Source organism: Zootermopsis nevadensis, unplaced genomic scaffold (genome assembly GCF_977971745.1).
Source record: "Zootermopsis nevadensis isolate Lab colony 2312 unplaced genomic scaffold, Znev_1.0 Znev_ptg000016l, whole genome shotgun sequence".
Lineage (NCBI taxonomy): Eukaryota > Metazoa > Arthropoda > Insecta > Blattodea > Termopsidae > Zootermopsis > Zootermopsis nevadensis.
In genome coordinates this window covers 5,369,409-5,387,375 of record NW_028259148.1, presented here as the reverse complement: position 1 = coordinate 5,387,375, position 17,967 = coordinate 5,369,409, and the positions used below count along the sequence as shown (strand labels likewise).

Genomic DNA, 17,967 nt, shown 5'->3' with positions numbered 1-17,967 from the left:
TCAGCTTCAAAGGGCTAAACCGGTATTTTCTAAAACCATCCTTAGGACTACACGTATATTCTACATGATTCATTCACTTGTGTTTAAATATTACTTTAACGTGGAATATCGGGTTAAAGTCATGTCCGTGGGGACACACTTACTTTAAGATCTTACCCCAGAGAGAGAAAACAGTAGGGCTGTGATTTATTCTGAATTCTTTGTTTTTATTTTATCGCCACACGGAACAGTGAAATCAATTCGACAGATCTAAATCATTGGGTGATTTGAAAGTCAAAAGGTGTGGATGAACAATGGGTACAGTGATGCTGACTGTCCGTGACCTCACACATAGTTGATAAGTGATTGATCATCATTCAACTGCGTCAGAATAAAGAGTGATCTTAAAGCTGTGTCTCAGATCGTCTGCGATTTCGAATTTAGTTTGGTTGTTACCAATTATTAAGCTTAATAATATATAGTTTTATTCAATGTGTGTTTCTTCATACGCCTGATTTTTACAGGGCAAGAAATTTATATGAAGATATTTAAGGGCATATATAGTTTTGTACCCCTTTTTGTGAGAAGAAATTTTATGGTGTTGAATATTGCGCAGTTTGAAAGCCGTCTTGTTAAGGTGTACAAGATCAGATAAACAGTGAGTTCCCTCTTGTTACTCAATTATATTTTATAGGTTAAATAAAAGGGGGAGTTTTACCGTTCTTTATCTTTTAACTTGTTTTAATCGATTTTTAAGCCATGTTTAACCTTTCTGTGACATTGGTGGCGATTCACACGATGAATTGCGAAATATTGGCTGTTCTCAAGGTCATTCTGTTGAAAGATTGTAAAGAAACTCAGTGAATGTTATTTCTTTTATAGGTACTATAAATTAATTTCGATGTTCTTTCTTCCGTTTAGTGCAAATTAAAAATGAAATAAACGACTTATGGATTGTCCATGACCGGCTTCACAACACATTTCCGTCGTGACGTGCTAATTCACGTCTGTTGTTCATTTGTAATTTATAGAAGATTGAAACACAAGGAAGTTGTCTGTACTGGTCCGCAGTTTGAGCAACAGCTCATTTCAAGCCATTCTCTTAAAAAATACAAGGGTCTCATAAAGCGCGTAATTAAATCACGATAATTTAATTTATTTATTTTTGGTTTGTTTAAGCTGTCAGTAGTTCACTTTGTGAAGCGTAGAATAATAGGTTTAATGAATTTAAAGGATGTGGAAGGAAGCGGTTGTGACCGAATTTGAGGTACTATCACGGTATTCGCCTGGAGGGTCTGAGGAAAACGACGAACCATCTCAGTCAGGACAGGAAGTCTCTGGGCAGAGATGTTCGTTGGCATCGATCAATAATTCGTATTTTTTACTATCGATATTGTAACTCCGCTAGTTCGAATGTCGTACTTGCAAGATTCAATTCAATTCAATTCAATTCAATTCAATTAATTTATTTAAGTGCTTGACAACAGCCAGATAAGGCCAATAACAGTCAAGCACTGAACAGCAGTACAGGATGAAATATAATAAAATAATTACATTCATTTCGATAATAACAAAAGTAAAGCATTACAAATACAAAATCAAACAAATTAAACTAAATATATAAATGTACCATATTATTATTATTAATAATAATAATAATAATAATTCTAATTAACTCTGTGTTTATGTTTGAACTTTGAATGTGTAAGGAGCGAATTTGTTTGACTGGAATCTTTTCACCCTTTAAGAAACCTGTCTCGGAACTGATCTACGGATACGAGGCAGAGTAGCAAAGAGGGGAGGTTGGTTTCAGAGTAATGGTTCTACATTTTGAGGTTCGTGTTTGTGAAAGCATGCCAAGCCCTAAATAACCTGCCCGTCTTTGACGTTGGAGGTTCTTGCTTTTGCCAGTGGTTTGGACCACCGTACGCCCCTCCCATTCCACAATGCTATGCTCATTGGACCCCCGTGAATCGGGGAAAGTGGCCGCAGACACCACAACTCGACTCTCTAAATGATCGATCAACAACGACTAACAGAACTTCCCATTAGCTGACGTATATAATTGTCTTGAAACATAACATTTTAAATAAGTATGGTGTAATTAAACGAAGTGGAACAGATTTTATATGACTGTTGGACTTCCTTTCACAAAATGCGTAGAATAAATCCACTATTATAACAGATAAGTAGAGTAATAAATGTTAAATTTATGAAACTTCATAGGCTTGCATGGATCGCAAGGCATTTGCCGTTCTTAAGTTATGGACGGTGAAGTCGGCGTACCGATATGGTGGGTAGTTATAAATACACTGACAGCTGAAATGGGGTGGTCAACCAGCTTTGGGATTGGGCGATGAGCTAACAAGCCCTTACAGTAAGATATTAGATTGTAACACAATGTTGTAAAAGGCCTTGGATTTGGATAGATCCTTAAATTTAAGGAAATAGAGTTCAGATCTATGGATTAAAATCAGCTGTCTCAGGATAGGGCTAATTTGTGGGTCCTTGTTAAGATAATGAACCATTAAGTTATATAGAAATCGGGGCATTTATAAACTAACTCTCAGATTTACAAGAAGGACTATTTTCCACGGAGATAGAGATTAACCGAAAAACTAAATTTGCCGACACCTTGTAGTGTTATCTCCAATACAGAATTGAATAAAAATGTTTTGATTACTTTTCTGATAAATTTTTAACGGATGGACACACGGTTTTTGATCTTGTACGTTAATTTTTTTTACATCGGGCAAAGACAATGAAATCGGCATTGACAAAATGTGCGTTCGGACATGCTAATTTATTTTCCAAGCGATATAGGTGGTTTTTGAGCGGAATCGCACACGATTAAGCTGGAGTCTTCGAAAGAATAATAGGACAAGTGTTGGTCTTGTAATAGTGCCTGTAAACCACTCCCCACGTCTCGTTGCACTTGTAATGGCAACTCCTCTCACCAAGTGCCACATCTTTTTGTTTCTTACGAACTTCACAGAGCCACAGCCTCCTCAGTGTAATGGTTCATTACTTTTTAAGGTTAAATATCACTACAAGTTGGAAGCAGCTTTCGTTGTCAGAATCTCTCGACCATTTCAAAATAACTGCTGCTGAATGGTATTAACCAACTAACCCTATGGAGTGGAACCATTATTCAGAAGCTGATCGAGGAATACCCGACATTTTACGGATCCTGACGTTTCAGTACCGTGTTTAAAACAACCCACAGATAATTTTATCCTGCTGAATTTTACTTCGGTTCAAAATTAATTTTATTCTTATTACTTCAAAGGGTGATTGGATACTTTGTATCTCATTCACAGATTCTTATGTTAAAGTAATTTCTTCATCAGATCTTACTCTACACTAATATCCCTCCTTTACCTCTGTGATCACATAGGCAGGTCATTTTAACTTTCATGTATTTTTATGGTTGCTCCTGTCAGTTTTAGCGATAATTTCTTTATATCGTAAACCACAGTTATCGTATGCAGTTGGACTTGCCTTATAGCTTTGTAAACCAGTCTCATTAAATAGGATTTGAGGATCTGACGACGGTGAGTATGAATATGGCTGTGTTTTGGGTTATAACTCCATGTATTCTGGTAGAAGTTTCAGATGTACCTTCTGCCCCTGTCATCAGCAGTCTTCAATCTTTAAACCTTCTGTATTCCCGTTCATTATCAAAGAATATTCACATTAAAATTCAATTCAATTCAATTCAATTCATTTATTATAATTGTACTTGTTTTGTATGGTTTTAGAACTTTGTCTCTTTCATCAAGATACTGAGGATACTTGATAAATTTGTTGAGGAGATCATTACCAAGATGGGAAAGTGACAAGAGGATATAGAAAGTTGAAAATTATGAACTACAATTTTTAGGATAATAAATTCACGAAGGATGCGGTGGACGGGTCAGAAGATGAATTTTATTACTAAGACGCAAGTCAGTCACTGGACCGCATTATGGCCCATAAACCCAAATGGTACGCTGACCCATAACCTTTAAAACCTCAACTCACAAAAGTAATGATTACGCTTTTCTTCTGGTTTTAGCGCCGTGTAGATTAGTCGGTACAGACCAGGTGCTTCCATCTTCAGGGCTGGTGGCGATGAGTCATCGCTCTGATGATGGAGGCAGCAGACATCCCTAAAACGTTGTTGAACTTATACCAGACTCCATAGCGCAACATCCCATAAGACAGCTCTTCAATTTTGATTTGTTACTTTTGTTCTTAAATATTTTATCTATGTCACGTTTTCCAAGAGTTCATTTGCTACATTTGTCTCTTGAAATTGTCCTGTATTCTGGTGACGAGACATGAACATACATTTTTTTTCTATACGTTTACTTCTGGACATAGGATACCAGGATCAAGTTAAGCGTTTGTGTTTATGATACTATAACATTTACATTTTCTTCCAATAAATTAACATATATCAGAAAAAAGCGATAGATAATATATATTTTATACAAAAAAACAACAACACGCATTGTCAAGAAGCAGACGAATCACGAATAAAAGAGAAAAGAATGAACCTGTATAAATGAAATTATTTTATATTAGATATAAATTTTGTTACATTATGAACGGAAATGCTAGTATACCACTACATGTTCTTAAAATAACGAAAACCGCTGTAACTGAAAAAGTTGCTTTGCGTCACTCAGTTCATAGGATAATTGTCACCCGGAGTTGCGCCCGCCATGAACACATCTTAAAGATTTCACGCTGTTACACGAATTCGTATGTAGCTCTTTCTTTTTAATTGGCTGGAGAACAATGTGTTCTTCAGTCAAATGGGCGTGCATATTATATTCCATATTAGGCCAGTGGCAAGAGCTGGACTGGTCTAATTTTTCCTTCTCACAGTGTGATGTTATCGACAGGTCTCAACTTTCTCACGAGTTGATCCTGACATGGGAGTGACAAGACAGAGTGACAGTGTGTGGTTTGAGTTATAATCAATGGAAGAACGGTTTGTCCTGTTTTAAGAGCCACTTATTTGCACGTAAGAAAGCCACAACACGTGTCTCTGTACACGATTCTGCTAGATGTTGTTGCCTTTTCTGATTCTGTCATTAAAGCTTAAACGCTTATCTATACAAAAAACCAGAAATCTTCAGACTTCGAATTATGGTAGGCGTAGCTGTGAAATATTTAGTTCTGTCCTAATTTCTTAATTCTCCCCGAAGTGTACATCTCTCAGTCATCGTCATGAAACGCATTTCTAATGATGTCTTCGCTTATTAGGCTTTGTGTGGTACATAGTTCATTATCATAAAATAATTTTGGTGTAATAATTGCCTCAGAGATTCGTATTCTTGTGTCCCAAAGGAATAATGATTGTTTGAGAACCTTAATTTACATCCTAAAGTATTTTCGACGCAATTTACAAGTTTTAAATTGTAGTAGATTTCTCCTTCACAAGAGACATTAGGCCTATATCCCAAATGGTTGAAAATATTAATATGTTCTAGTATTAAAAATCCCATCGACGATACTTAATAATAATTAGGTTCCAGTCCCCAAGAATGTACACTGCATTTCCATTACAAAGTTCAGTTATTTTAATGATGTTTGGAAAAGTTTTGATATTTATTCTGAGAAGCAAATAACATTAACAAATGGCTATGTGGGTAATATGTCGAAATACAGAATATTAAAGAAAATGGTACAAATATTTTCCATTATCGTAAAACATGTTATTAGCGCTTCGTTATTTAGCAAGTCTTTATATTTGGAAAGAATGGTTTGTTGAATCCAGATCTGTTTTCCAAAATCCTTCACACACGTACAAGCGAAGCATGAGAGCTGCAGGTCACGTGGCCTGCACAATTAGACTGTACCATTCTTCCCAACGTTACTTAATCATCTCTTGCATGTCGAAATAAAAATATTTCACGATTACTCTCAAAGTTGATATAAGAAATGAAGAAATAACTGTATAAGGGTTTAATTTATTAGCAAATTTTTACTTTATATTGTAAAACTATTAATGTTCCTGAATGATAATGCAAAATGTTTTTCACTTTGCATTTATGATGATAACCCTTTTGTTGATTATGGTAATCACAAAACATTGCATTTCTAAGGAAATTGTTTAGTTTGCTAGTTACACTCGAGGAAAGCAATTTTATGTAAGTGGTTCGTAAAATTACGTGTTTCTGCAGTAGTATAAGCTATAAACAGAGAGTTTATGGGAATAAAATATAGTTTTTGCAGGACTAGAATGTAATTAGGTAATACCACTTTTGTCCTGTGATGCGGTTTCCTTATTGTAGCTTTTCCTTGAATCCTGGTGTTACATTTCCTTTACATTTCGGTACCTGTCAGTGGCACGACACGCCTCAACAGCTCGTGGCATTTGTCTCTCTCGGTCCACACAAGTGGGAAAAGCAAGTGATCTCAGCATTGGACTGACCTCGGGGAGAAAGAATGAATCTAACTTCCCATCGCGTTATTACAAGATGTTAAAATGTGTTTTCTGCAATAGAGAAGCAGCATTTCTGAAAGAATGTCCTATTACAAACGTTCCTTTCTGTAGATACGACTACATTTTACATTCATTGTCATATGAACAGTAAATGTTAATAACTGTCATAAATTCCAATCTATGTAAATGGTAACCTCGCTGATAATTTCTGCGTGTTTTAGACTTAAAATTACTTGTTTTTTTGAGACTTTTTAAAAAAACTGTACGGTTCGATAGGGGTAATTAGCTTAACTGTCACAGTTAGTGCCAACTACTCTTAACAGTTGAACATTAACTAAATTATTCATGAACCGTGTTTAAAGGTACTTATGTGGCGCTTACCGATAGGAAGGCAAATCGTTCACTGGACTGGCTTGGTGTCTGCTCCATTTACATACTAAATAGACCACAGTAAAAAGTTTCCGAACCAATTATATGTAAATATTTTAAATAATTCTATTTATTTATTATACAATGTCCAGCAGACCAAGTTTTGACAAGGACTATTGTGACATTTCCTATAGTTCCCGAGGTGACGTAGAAATTTTTGAATGATTATCGCAAGAATTGCTCCAGGGATCTTTCGAATGTGCATCTCCTAAATTCTTGTACGTAATGAACCTGTAATATCTTTGCAAAATAGATGTCTCGTTACACTCAACTTTCCATGCTTATAAAGGAAGTGGATTTCGACGTCGTGTGAAGGTCGTATGAAGTCATCAGAGCTCCTAAATTTGAAAGGCTTAGTCTTCACTGCTTTTTCCGTTGGGGCAGAAAGGGAGTTAATTATTGTGAAAGCAACCATGTCAATCCTTGATGTTCAACAAAGCACATATAAGCTTGCCATTTGTCTGCGAGTTCATAATGAATCTTGCAGCACATGTGACGTGTTTCATAACGCTATAAAACCACCCAAAATGTCATGACATTTAATGACATTTTCAAAATAACAAAACCTAAATGGCTCTTCGTTAACCGGGTAATTGGATTTTGTATTAAGATGTTTTGAAGTTTTATAGCCGGAACACAATTGAGTTTACGTAATAAAAGGCATTATAATTTCTGATTATGTTCTGGGTTTTGGCGCCTTAAATACTCGTCGGTAGATGTGACGATTCCGAAGATACATACTGTCTTCATTTTTAGGGTTGAAGTTTTTTCGAAAATTCGTATCAACCGACGAGTCTGCATGGCGCCAAAACCGATAAAATATCATCATCATGCTCACCGCTTTCAAAACTTCAAATTTAGCATTATAATTTTTTTCAACACCAAATATTTTCCGGGTCAAATAATTAGAATATTACTGTCATAACTTGTAACACGCATGGAGCTGACAGATAAGACAGGAAGAGACTGCACGCAAGTGTAGGTGGGGGATAATATTAAAAAGACCTTGAAATAATATGGTGTGACGTTGTGGACTAGATTCATCTCGTTCAGAATATGACCCAATGATGGTTTTTTGTGAATACGATAATTAACTTTCGATTTTAATACAAAAAGGTAATTTCTTGATCAATCGAGATACTATGAGATTCAGGAAAATACCTTTTGGCCACTTCTCGATGTATCTAGTTCCGACAGACATATAAAAATGAATTTTTATATAATTTAAACGTTATTACTGAGAAACGGCAACTTCTAAATATCTAGGTGGATCCGTGAAATGGAAACAGAAAGACGGGTCTCTAGTCCTTCTTATCCTGCCTGTTTTATTTTTTTTAAACTTTTTTTCTCAGCGACCAAGACCTCTTTAGGAAAACGGCATTCTGCTCGCTGCCCGCGGACTGCAGATTACACATTACTGCATTAGACACTACAATTACCTGCAGAATACTCCCATTTACCAAGGCCAAACTAGTTTTTTCACTGAGTACATAAATTTCTAGAATTTTGGAGATTGTATGTAGAGTAGTGAAATTTAACGATGTTCTCATGTTTGGACACAGATTATAAACATCTGGAACACGAGCTAAGGGTATTTCATTAAGAGGAATGTTTATAATGCGTCAGTAGTCACACATTAGTTTTCTCGAAGAAAAACGTGATACGGGATTATTTTTATAAATAGAATGTCCACTAAAATGTTGTCCTGTCATTGTAATTGAAGATTTATTATCTCATTTTCCCTCACCGATTAGGTTAAAGCCAATTTTTTCTGTTACTCGTGTTCTAATTGGTTTTCTTGTGTGTCTGTTTTCTTGTTACTACTTGGAGTATTTTAGAGGCTACACTATCACAAAAGACGTATCTGTACACGTTGTATAATGGTAAATAAAAAATAAAGTTTTATTATAATTATTGACAAAATAATCATAGCTTTAGTTGTAATTGCAAATCAAGTGTTATAGTAGAGGCCAAATGCAGAATATACGTACATAACCTAAAATACTAATCCTCTTGTCAGTGTTTCTTCCAGCTTGTAAAAATTATGTATGCATTTAAAATTATTTTTGAGTAACTAGGCTATAAGGTCGCACAATAAGAAAATGAAGATAGGTAAATTAATAGTCTTTCCCTATTTTAGGACGCTAACAGCATTCCATTTCTTAAACCTCAACAGAACCAGGGATATCGAAAAAGCAGAAGACGAGGGCTGTATTGTAAAATGTGACTTTTGGTTAAAGTGTATTTTACGTATAGTTTCAGAAGTTAGAATTTGAGTTGTATAATCACACTTAAAACTCTACTTTTAAAAGTTATTTTTTTGTGAAACAGCATTTACAGATTTAGATGAATTGTGTTTCCGGGAAAAAATAAAAGAAAACACGCAAAGAAATTTCCAGAAAAATAATTTTAAAATGGTTTGCGTATTTCGTTAGATGGAGCGATGAATCACACCTAACCTAGCTTTCCTTATATCTCTCGTCATCGTCTGTACAATGCTCGCAAGCTAATTCTTGGCACATCTGTTATTGCATTGACGTATTAAAATATAATTGGCATACGTTGCTGCTACCAGTTTAAGTTCTTGAGAGAAGAAAGTCGACCAGCTGTTCTGACCAATCACAGCACATTATAATAATCGCGTGTGGATGAAATCGCCAATGGCTGCAGGCCATCTGCTCGTCTTCGTGGCCTGGCATTTTCAGGTAAAAGGAGGAATGACAAAGCAGAACCGAAAGTGTTAAGTAACAAATCAGGGATAAGTCTAAAATTGCGTGTCTCAGAATGGTTAATTTGTGTTATTTTTAAAGAAAATCATACTGGATGTCGTGTCAGTCTGTCTGTCCGCATGTATCATTCAAACTGCTTAACAGATTTCTAACATCAATCAGAAATCGAATTTTATCGATTTAAAATGAACCATCGTCGTTCAAAGAAATTGCGCACGGTATGAAATACAAAAATTATTAAAATTATAAATTTGTGTTTGAAACATTTTTTTCGATATTATGAATATTAACGAAATACAATGGAAATTAAACAATTTATCTGAACAGCGATAACCCATCTGTAACACGATTAAAATTGTACCAGTATGTTTTGTTCTAAAATAAATTAATGTAAAACCAACCATATATGAAGAATAGGAAATCAGGTACTTAACAAAAACGTGTACTCGGCAGGGTAAAGCTTTATAGTCTGTCCTTATCACTGAAAACTAACAAGATAGCCACCGAAACAGAACGAGCGCTAACAAATTGTGTAAATCCATTGTCAACTGACATGAATGTTGTAAATATTTTAAATATCGTGTACTTTGTAGAATGGGAGTGGACGCAGAACGACAGACATTTATCAGTTCGGCACAAAATGGAAAAGAACGGCCAGCTTTAGTTTCCAGCCCTTTTAATACCAGAGAGAAGTCTCCGATGATATTGCTACTTGTTGGAGGGTCTGGTGGGTCCAGTTTCAGGTCTAGACGCTGTTACGAGGATAAAAATCCCGTCCCCCCCCCCTGGGAATCGAACACCAGAAATCCAGCAATCTCGTTTTATTGGGTCGAATGTCCTAACCCGTTGCTTATCATCTCATCTCCATCTGTATTCGGTTAATACTACAGTAAGCCCTTAAGAGTGGCCACGAGCTGGAGGCGTGTGCCTTGATCGCTCAGATATTGAGATCGTGTGTTTGAATCCAGCTCAAGGCATGATTTTTTCCCCTCGTATTTCTGTGTTGTGTTGACGACGAGTTGATTACTCTCCAAGGTGTCCTACCAGATATCTAAATATTTTTAAAAATCTCTCCAATGTAAAGGGGCCAAGGTCCTTCATGGACTGTATAGCCACGTTTTAATACTATAGTAAATTGCTAACACACCAAACTCATTAATTTTTTAACACAAACCAAGAAAATAAATCCATATAAATTGTGCACAAGGAAGTAATGTATGGTTATAAGGAAATAATTTGTGAATATCTGAGAAAAAGTGTTGAGGAGAATATTTGGGTCTACTAGCGATGAAGTGACAGGGGACTGGAGAAAATTACAAGTTAACTAACTTCATAGAGCAGAGTCCTTCTTGAGTAGTATTCAATTAGACATACAAGAGTCATTCTACGGCCACATGAATTCGTCATAGCCTATTTCTTAAAGATATATTTTAATATTATTTTATCTATGCTTAAGTTTTCCGATAGGGTTCCAATCTTCAGGCTTGTCAGCCAATATTTTGTTCACATTTAATATATCCCCTTGTGTCATGTAGGGCCAATTTCATTCCCTAATAATATCTGCAGGGTAGAAATAATAACCCCCTTCATTATGCAATATTCTCCATTCTAATGTCACTTATTTCATCTTACGTAAACAAGTGGGGACCAGCAGTGTATCGGTGATAGTCAAAGTCATTGCCCTGAGGTCTCGCCTTCAACAGACGTTAATGAATAGCTTATTATACACTTTCAATTTAGGCAGGCCTCAGCGGAAAAGCCCTTGAAGTTTGAAAGATTAGCGTACCGTTTATAGGGGTCACAAGTTCAAGCGTTTCTAAAGGTACGGATTTTTGTGTACGCGTTATCATTCGGTCTTATTTACAAGACTGGAATTAGATAAATTGATAGCAGGTCACTGAGCGTGCTAACGCAATTGAAACAGGTTTGATTTACGTTGCGGTGACACTGGGTTTAAACCCTAGCAAAGAGGTCGATCTATCTCGACCTTTACTTTGTTTATCGTAACTTAAAAAAAGTTCACAACCAATCCCATTCACGGTTTCTTCAACCTTACTAATATTTTACAATCATGACTTTTCTCGTTTGGTCAATGCGATGTAAACAGTTAAATAAACCAAGAATTTATTAATATAATTATTTACCTTTGGGAGGCATTCAGATCGAGTCTCAAACTGGGCAGAAGGTATTTGTACTTATCTTTGGGATCTTTCTCGGAGATTGTAAGCAAAATTCGGCTATAGCTTCATTCTAAGTTCTTCTAAATTCATTGTGATACCGGCTTTCTCATATTAATCAACACAGCGATTGATACAGTGTCATAAAACTGCTAACCAACATAATAATTATTTCGTGAAGTGTCATAGAATGTCGAGGTTGAGTGGTTGGCACTCCTGTTTCATGTTCGGAAGGCACCGGGTTTGATTCTCAATCCTGAAGTCTGAAGTATTTCGTTGTTTTCCTCAGTAACTTCAGGCAAATGCTGGGATAGTACCATTTAAGACACCACTAACCCCTCATTCTACATCCACTCCAGTTCATCATTAAAATTCATCCACAGATTCTGAGCTACGAAGTTAAGATAATGTCGTTAAATAGACTAATAAAAGCTCTCTTTTATTGCCTGAGTAAGATAAAAACAACAACATATTAATGTGACGAAACTTTACTGAACAATAAAATTTTTGGCTATATATATATATATATATAGCAATTACGTCAAATGTGATCAAGGTTTTAAAGGATTGTCAAAAATATATAACCCAGATTTGTTGAACAGCCATACGCTCCATATCACATTTCGTTTGTCTTTAAATAAGTCAGTCAGTATAGTGACTGGCTACGGACTGGGCGACCGGGGTTCGATCCCCGACGGGGGCAGAGGATTTTTCCTCTAGCCTCTGCGTCCAGACCGGCTCTGGGGCCCACCCAGCCTCCTCTACAATGGGTACCGGGTTCCTTTCCCAGGGGTAAAGCGCGGCCGGGGCGTGATGCTGACCACTCACCCCCATCTAGTGCCGAGGTCAAGAATGAGTAGGAGCTATACCTTCACTCCCCCCAAGCGCCTACACGGCGTATAGTGGGACAGCTTTACTTTTTTACTACACTGATCGATATGAATTATATAACAAGCTACACAAAATGTCCACAAGAAACGAAACTTGAAACACGGTATTAGAATCGCACAACACTCGACCTTGTGGTACGTGAAGGGTGAAAGGTAGGACGCCTTACGTGTGACTAGAACCGCCCTCTGGCTTCAGGCAAATGAAACTTGACGAACCACACCTTGGTACGTAATTTTACCAAAGGTAGATATTGCATCCATCCTTCAGTTTGAATTCTGATTCCCTGTTGTCAACAACACTTAAAGTGAATCGATCCACATCCACCTATTGCAGAGTTCGATTAAAACAAGAAACCGTAATGTTGTTAGCACTGTCATTGCAGATTTTGCGTAACACCACGAAGTTTTCAGATTGAAATTAGTAAATACTTGCCCATACTTTTTTGTGTTTTATTATAATTTTAAATGTTTAATGATTATATAATATTTAATTAAAATAATACTACGGTATTGCTTTCGTCATTTAGAAAATAATAATGTTGGTCAAATATAATTTTGGTTTTGGCACAGAATTAAAGAACAAGTAACAAAATTACGAGACTATTTTAAATTCAAAATGGTTTATATTTTTAGTAAAAGACTTGGAATATCGTACGGTTCAAATCTGAGAGTAGATGTTCCAGATGAAAACAAATTCGACACTGGGAACGTTAAAATAAAAATTTCATGTCTGTCATTCATAAGACCTAGATTTAAATTTTGTATTTTTAAATGTAATATAATGTTTTTAGTAATTCTGTACAGGATCTGTATACAGTTTGTATCTCCAACCAATTTTTGTATTTTTAATCTCATTTGACTCCAATACCGGACTAAGAGAAAAGAACATAATGCCATTATGATTGGAGAATCTGATGGTATAAACTGTGATAGTGTTTATTTTAGACGAATATGAAATTTTGCGTTACACTTCAAAAACCATCGTAAATTGAATTTAAAAAATACGTGATGGTTTCAAGTTTTGTATTATTGATTTTAAGACTTAGGTGCATTTTTGCTCGAGAATTTATCTTAGTCTGTATTTGATATTGCATTTAGAATCATACGGAATCCATAAATACAAAATAAAGATTTATCGGTTGTTGTGTTACATATAGTTACCACTGGACTTTAAAGGGTTAATTTATCAAAATTTGAAAGAAGGTATACTTTCAAAAGAAGACCAAGTAGGACTGTCATTGTTTGTTTTACCACGTAGTGATCTGACACACTTCATGCTAAAATACGGTTCGTGTATGCGCCATTAGACACACCGTGTAAGAAGAAACAGACAACTGGTTGGTTTCTACGCGTGGTACAAAGACGCCTATTCCGGTTTCATTATTCTTGCACGACATTAACAAATGGGTCTTGAGGGCCCCGTATCTGTAATTTGCCGCTGGTGGACATTGCAATCATGTGCACAGATTAACAGCGCTTCAGCAACGAGATAAGTAGGGCACAGGATATGAATGAAAGTACAGACGATAATTAAGGGGATATTTTACCCATCATGTAGCATGTGGATATGTAAAATATCCCGCCCTCTCCAAGTTAATTATAATAATACCCACTGGATCTTATTAAGAAAGAGAAGTAGATTGTTTACGTATTTATTGGGGCATGCAACAGACCGCCATGCTAAGGTCGAAGGCCTTGTAGTACGAACCAGGTCTTTGGCGTACGAGAGACATCTCAGAACTCTAGACGGTGAGTTGAAAGGTGGATTACGTTTTGTGTTAATCTGGTTCGAACGGTAGTTGGAGCTATCAGCTTATCACGTTAAGTGCCTCAGAACATACAGCCATATTAGTTGCCCGTATGCCGATCTACCATTTCGTGAAAGACTTACGGGAGACTGAAGTATAACGCCACGCACTTTTAACATCGTCGCTAGATAAAGTTCGTGCTCCGGCATATTTATTTCCGGAGAAAGAACATTTAGTAGGCTATTCAGTGGAGGCTGAGTAGGATTCGGTGCTGATCTGGACTCAGTCGATAAAATAAAAAATATCTGCCTCAGTTGGGATTCAAACCCCGATTGCTTTGAACGTAGGAGGTCACTGTACTGGCTGAGATATATCGGTTCTGATTAAGTAAATGAAATAGAGGATTGAAAGGGAATGAAAGGGTTGGAGGGATTCTGACGGGAGTCGAATCTCGCTAGAATTTGAGATCTTCGTGCTGAACCACACTGATGTAACTAGGATGTATATTACATAGGCCCGTTTCTTTTAATAGATAACTTTTATGGTCACTGAATAACTTGAATTAATACAGCGCATATTGTGACAATGAGTGATAGGTACTATATAACCACAGTTAATTTCCAATATTCACGTAAGTTAATGTTATAAATAGCACAAAACCGTATAATTTAATCCATAAATCTTTGTCATAAAATCATTTTTATGGTAATACAGTATTTCATTGCGTATTGAGTGGAAAATAGTTCAGTATGCATACTTTTATGAGACGTTAATTCATGTTGGTATTCAAAACACTTTGAAGTCATGAGTTGAGTAATAATTGTTACGTATTTAGCTGATTGGATCCCAAAAATCTTACGTGTTTTTGGAGAGGCGCTGGCGACATGTTGATTTTAAAATATATTGAATACCACAGAAGATCAGATAGTCATTCTGTAGGCTTGCGTTTACTTTATTGTCAACTGAGAGTGGAATTTTATGCACCTAAAATTTAACTCCATGAGGCATAGCCGTTCCTTAGAAGCTGATAGTCGCTCAGTAAGTAGATTTTCCTGCCTTCTATATAACCCAAAGCTCCATCACCTTGTTCAAAACATCTCGTCATTGGCTGCAGTCATTAACCTATTTAATCCAATCCTCAGCTTCACACCCTAATTCTTTAACATTCGTTTTAATATTATCCTGTCTAAGCTTAGGTTTTCGAAGTTGTTTCTTCATATATTTTGACTATAATTTTTAAGTTTGTATATAGTCATTTTGCATGTTACATGCCTCGCCCAAATTATATTTCTTAATTTGATTATTCTAATGTTTGGCTAGTTTCTTAGTCCATTAGAACGCATACTAAAACTTATTCCACAAAATCTACCCATCTTTTAAAACTGTCTTTCAAATACTCGATCAATATCACACGTTTTGACATTGCTTGGACAGGTGGCGCGCTGTATCGTGCCATGTGATAATCCGGATAATTTTCAATATTTCAGCTCATTAATTGAGGACAATGCAAGCAGAAGGTACCTGCGTTATTATCCTATAAATATTTTATATTTATAATTCTATACTGGCATATAAATTTACCGTGTTCAAGCCTTTGGGAAAACATTTGTATGCTTCAAGGACATATTTACCTTGATGAAAATTTTAATAAGGTAGTATATTTGCGTCATATTGTGAATTAGGTTAATATTTTAATATTTTCCGTCAAATCACAATTTTAATAAGATAATAATTTTATACTTTATTATCTTATTAAAATTGTGATTTGACGGAAAATATTAAAAAAAAATAGATTTTTTTTATTTAAAATGCTGTTATTTCTACACTAATCATGCTGTTCGTGTTGCAGGCAGAATAGAGAGTTTATCTTTCTTCAGCTGACTAATCGTTTGGTAAAAAATTATAAAGAAATTATTATTTTAAGATCACTGATAACTATCCAGTTGTACATATTGTAAGTTAACTCAGCAGTCATCCACGGATCGCACACACACGTTTATTTGGGGGTCTCACATGTCACATGCGCAAACAAACTTACCTTTTCGGCCTCGTCTCGTTGGTCCTCCACCTCCATCGACTTCTAGGCCAGGAATTAGGACGACGCAGACTAGCAGAATCAAGTACCGTTGTAACAACTCCATACTGTCTCTGAAACTAACAGCTACTGTGGAAATCCGATAGTTGTCTCGCTGACCCACTGCTGGGACTGTCAGCGGCTTCCCTGTGGACGTCGTCGTTAGAGCACTTGCTGTCTGTCAGACTCGACTGACGACGGCTGCCTGTATCCTCAACCACAACTGGTACCGTAATCACAAGCGGAGCACCTGCAAGGCAGTCTATATTTTCACTTCTCCACATCAACTGTCCCGCTTACTTTACCACTATTAACTCTCCCTTGCTGTTTTGTGCCCGTACTCACTTCAAAACTCTCTCCTTCTCTCCATTGCTTTACTGTCTTCTTACTTCTATTCCGAGCCACTTATACTACACAATGCATTTCTTACGTACCCCCACTACTTCTAATAGTAACTGCATAGTGCAGGATGCCTATTGGCTGCTGACGTAAATCTATATCCTGTCAAACGCATAATCTGCTTTCTGTAATGTAAATTAATTCTATTTGCTTTAGCGTGGTTCAGGTGTTTTTTTTTTATGAAACAGCTGGTACCTTGTAACTCGTTAAGAACTTAACGTTTTCTTTCTGTTATAGAATGCGAATTTTAGAAGTTGATGTGAAGGGGATATTGACTTATTTGGTAAATTTTTACTATTTTAGAACGGTTGAAATTAAATTTTTATACATGCCTAGTTTCACAGAAAGACATCTGGACCATTATATAAGTATTTTTATTTATATTCGTTTCATGTAATATTTACTTTTTAATTTGCCCTAAATCACTATTTTATTGCAGAAAATCAAGAAGTTACAGTACCTAAGTAGGATTTGAGGTTGAGGGAGATTGATTTCGTCCTGGGTTATAGTGCCAGGTAGCCTGGTATAAGTTTACAGACGTTTCAAACGTAGTTTCTGCCTCCATCATCAAGGTTCTACACGGCGCTACAACCCAGAAGACAGCCATCTTAGTATTGCATTCAGAAGTGGCAAAATAATTAACTTTTTTACCTTGTTCCCTCGGGAATTTAAGATGATTCTGATGGAAATATTTCGATGTATGCTTATCAATGTTCAATACGAGTACATGCTGTTTAAAAAACAGACCATACAAAATCTGCTACTTCAGAGTGAATAGAGGTGTGAGATTCAATAAAATCAGACTTATAGTAATTAAGAATGTGGGCTGGTTTGGAAAATGATCTGGTGATAAACGTACATAAAGGTCGGGGTATTTCTCGACCACATTGGCTACTGTCAGTTTTCAAGTCGGCCTGCCATGTTCCGTGGAGGAAGTTACTGGTCTACGCTACTAGGTCACTTGAGTCGCTTTCTTTCTCAACCATTGACAGTGTTTAGCTCTCTCTTTCCGGCAGACATGTTCGTGTTTCTTCTCTGACCCTCCCCTCCACTGTAACTGCTGCTCATCGAGATGAGTGGAGTCCGGTCGGGTCATACAGCGT

At 36.3% G+C, this 17,967-nt stretch overlaps 1 protein-coding gene and 1 long non-coding RNA gene across 2 annotated transcripts in view; one reads left to right on the top strand and one right to left on the bottom strand.

The window, feature by feature from the left end:
• stw (laccase) overlaps positions 1-16,856 on the bottom strand; it is a 73,729-nt gene extending 56,873 nt beyond the window's left edge. Inside the window, exon 1 of the mRNA XM_022078377.2 lies at positions 16,430-16,856. Within this exon, the coding sequence (XP_021934069.1) occupies positions 16,430-16,532 (103 nt within the window). The 5' untranslated portion in view covers positions 16,533-16,856. The remainder of the gene's footprint in view (positions 1-16,429) is intronic.
• Positions 1-17,967, top strand: part of LOC147873717 (uncharacterized) — a 56,933-nt gene that overhangs the window by 13,370 nt on the left and 25,596 nt on the right. The gene's annotated exons all lie outside the window — the stretch shown is intronic.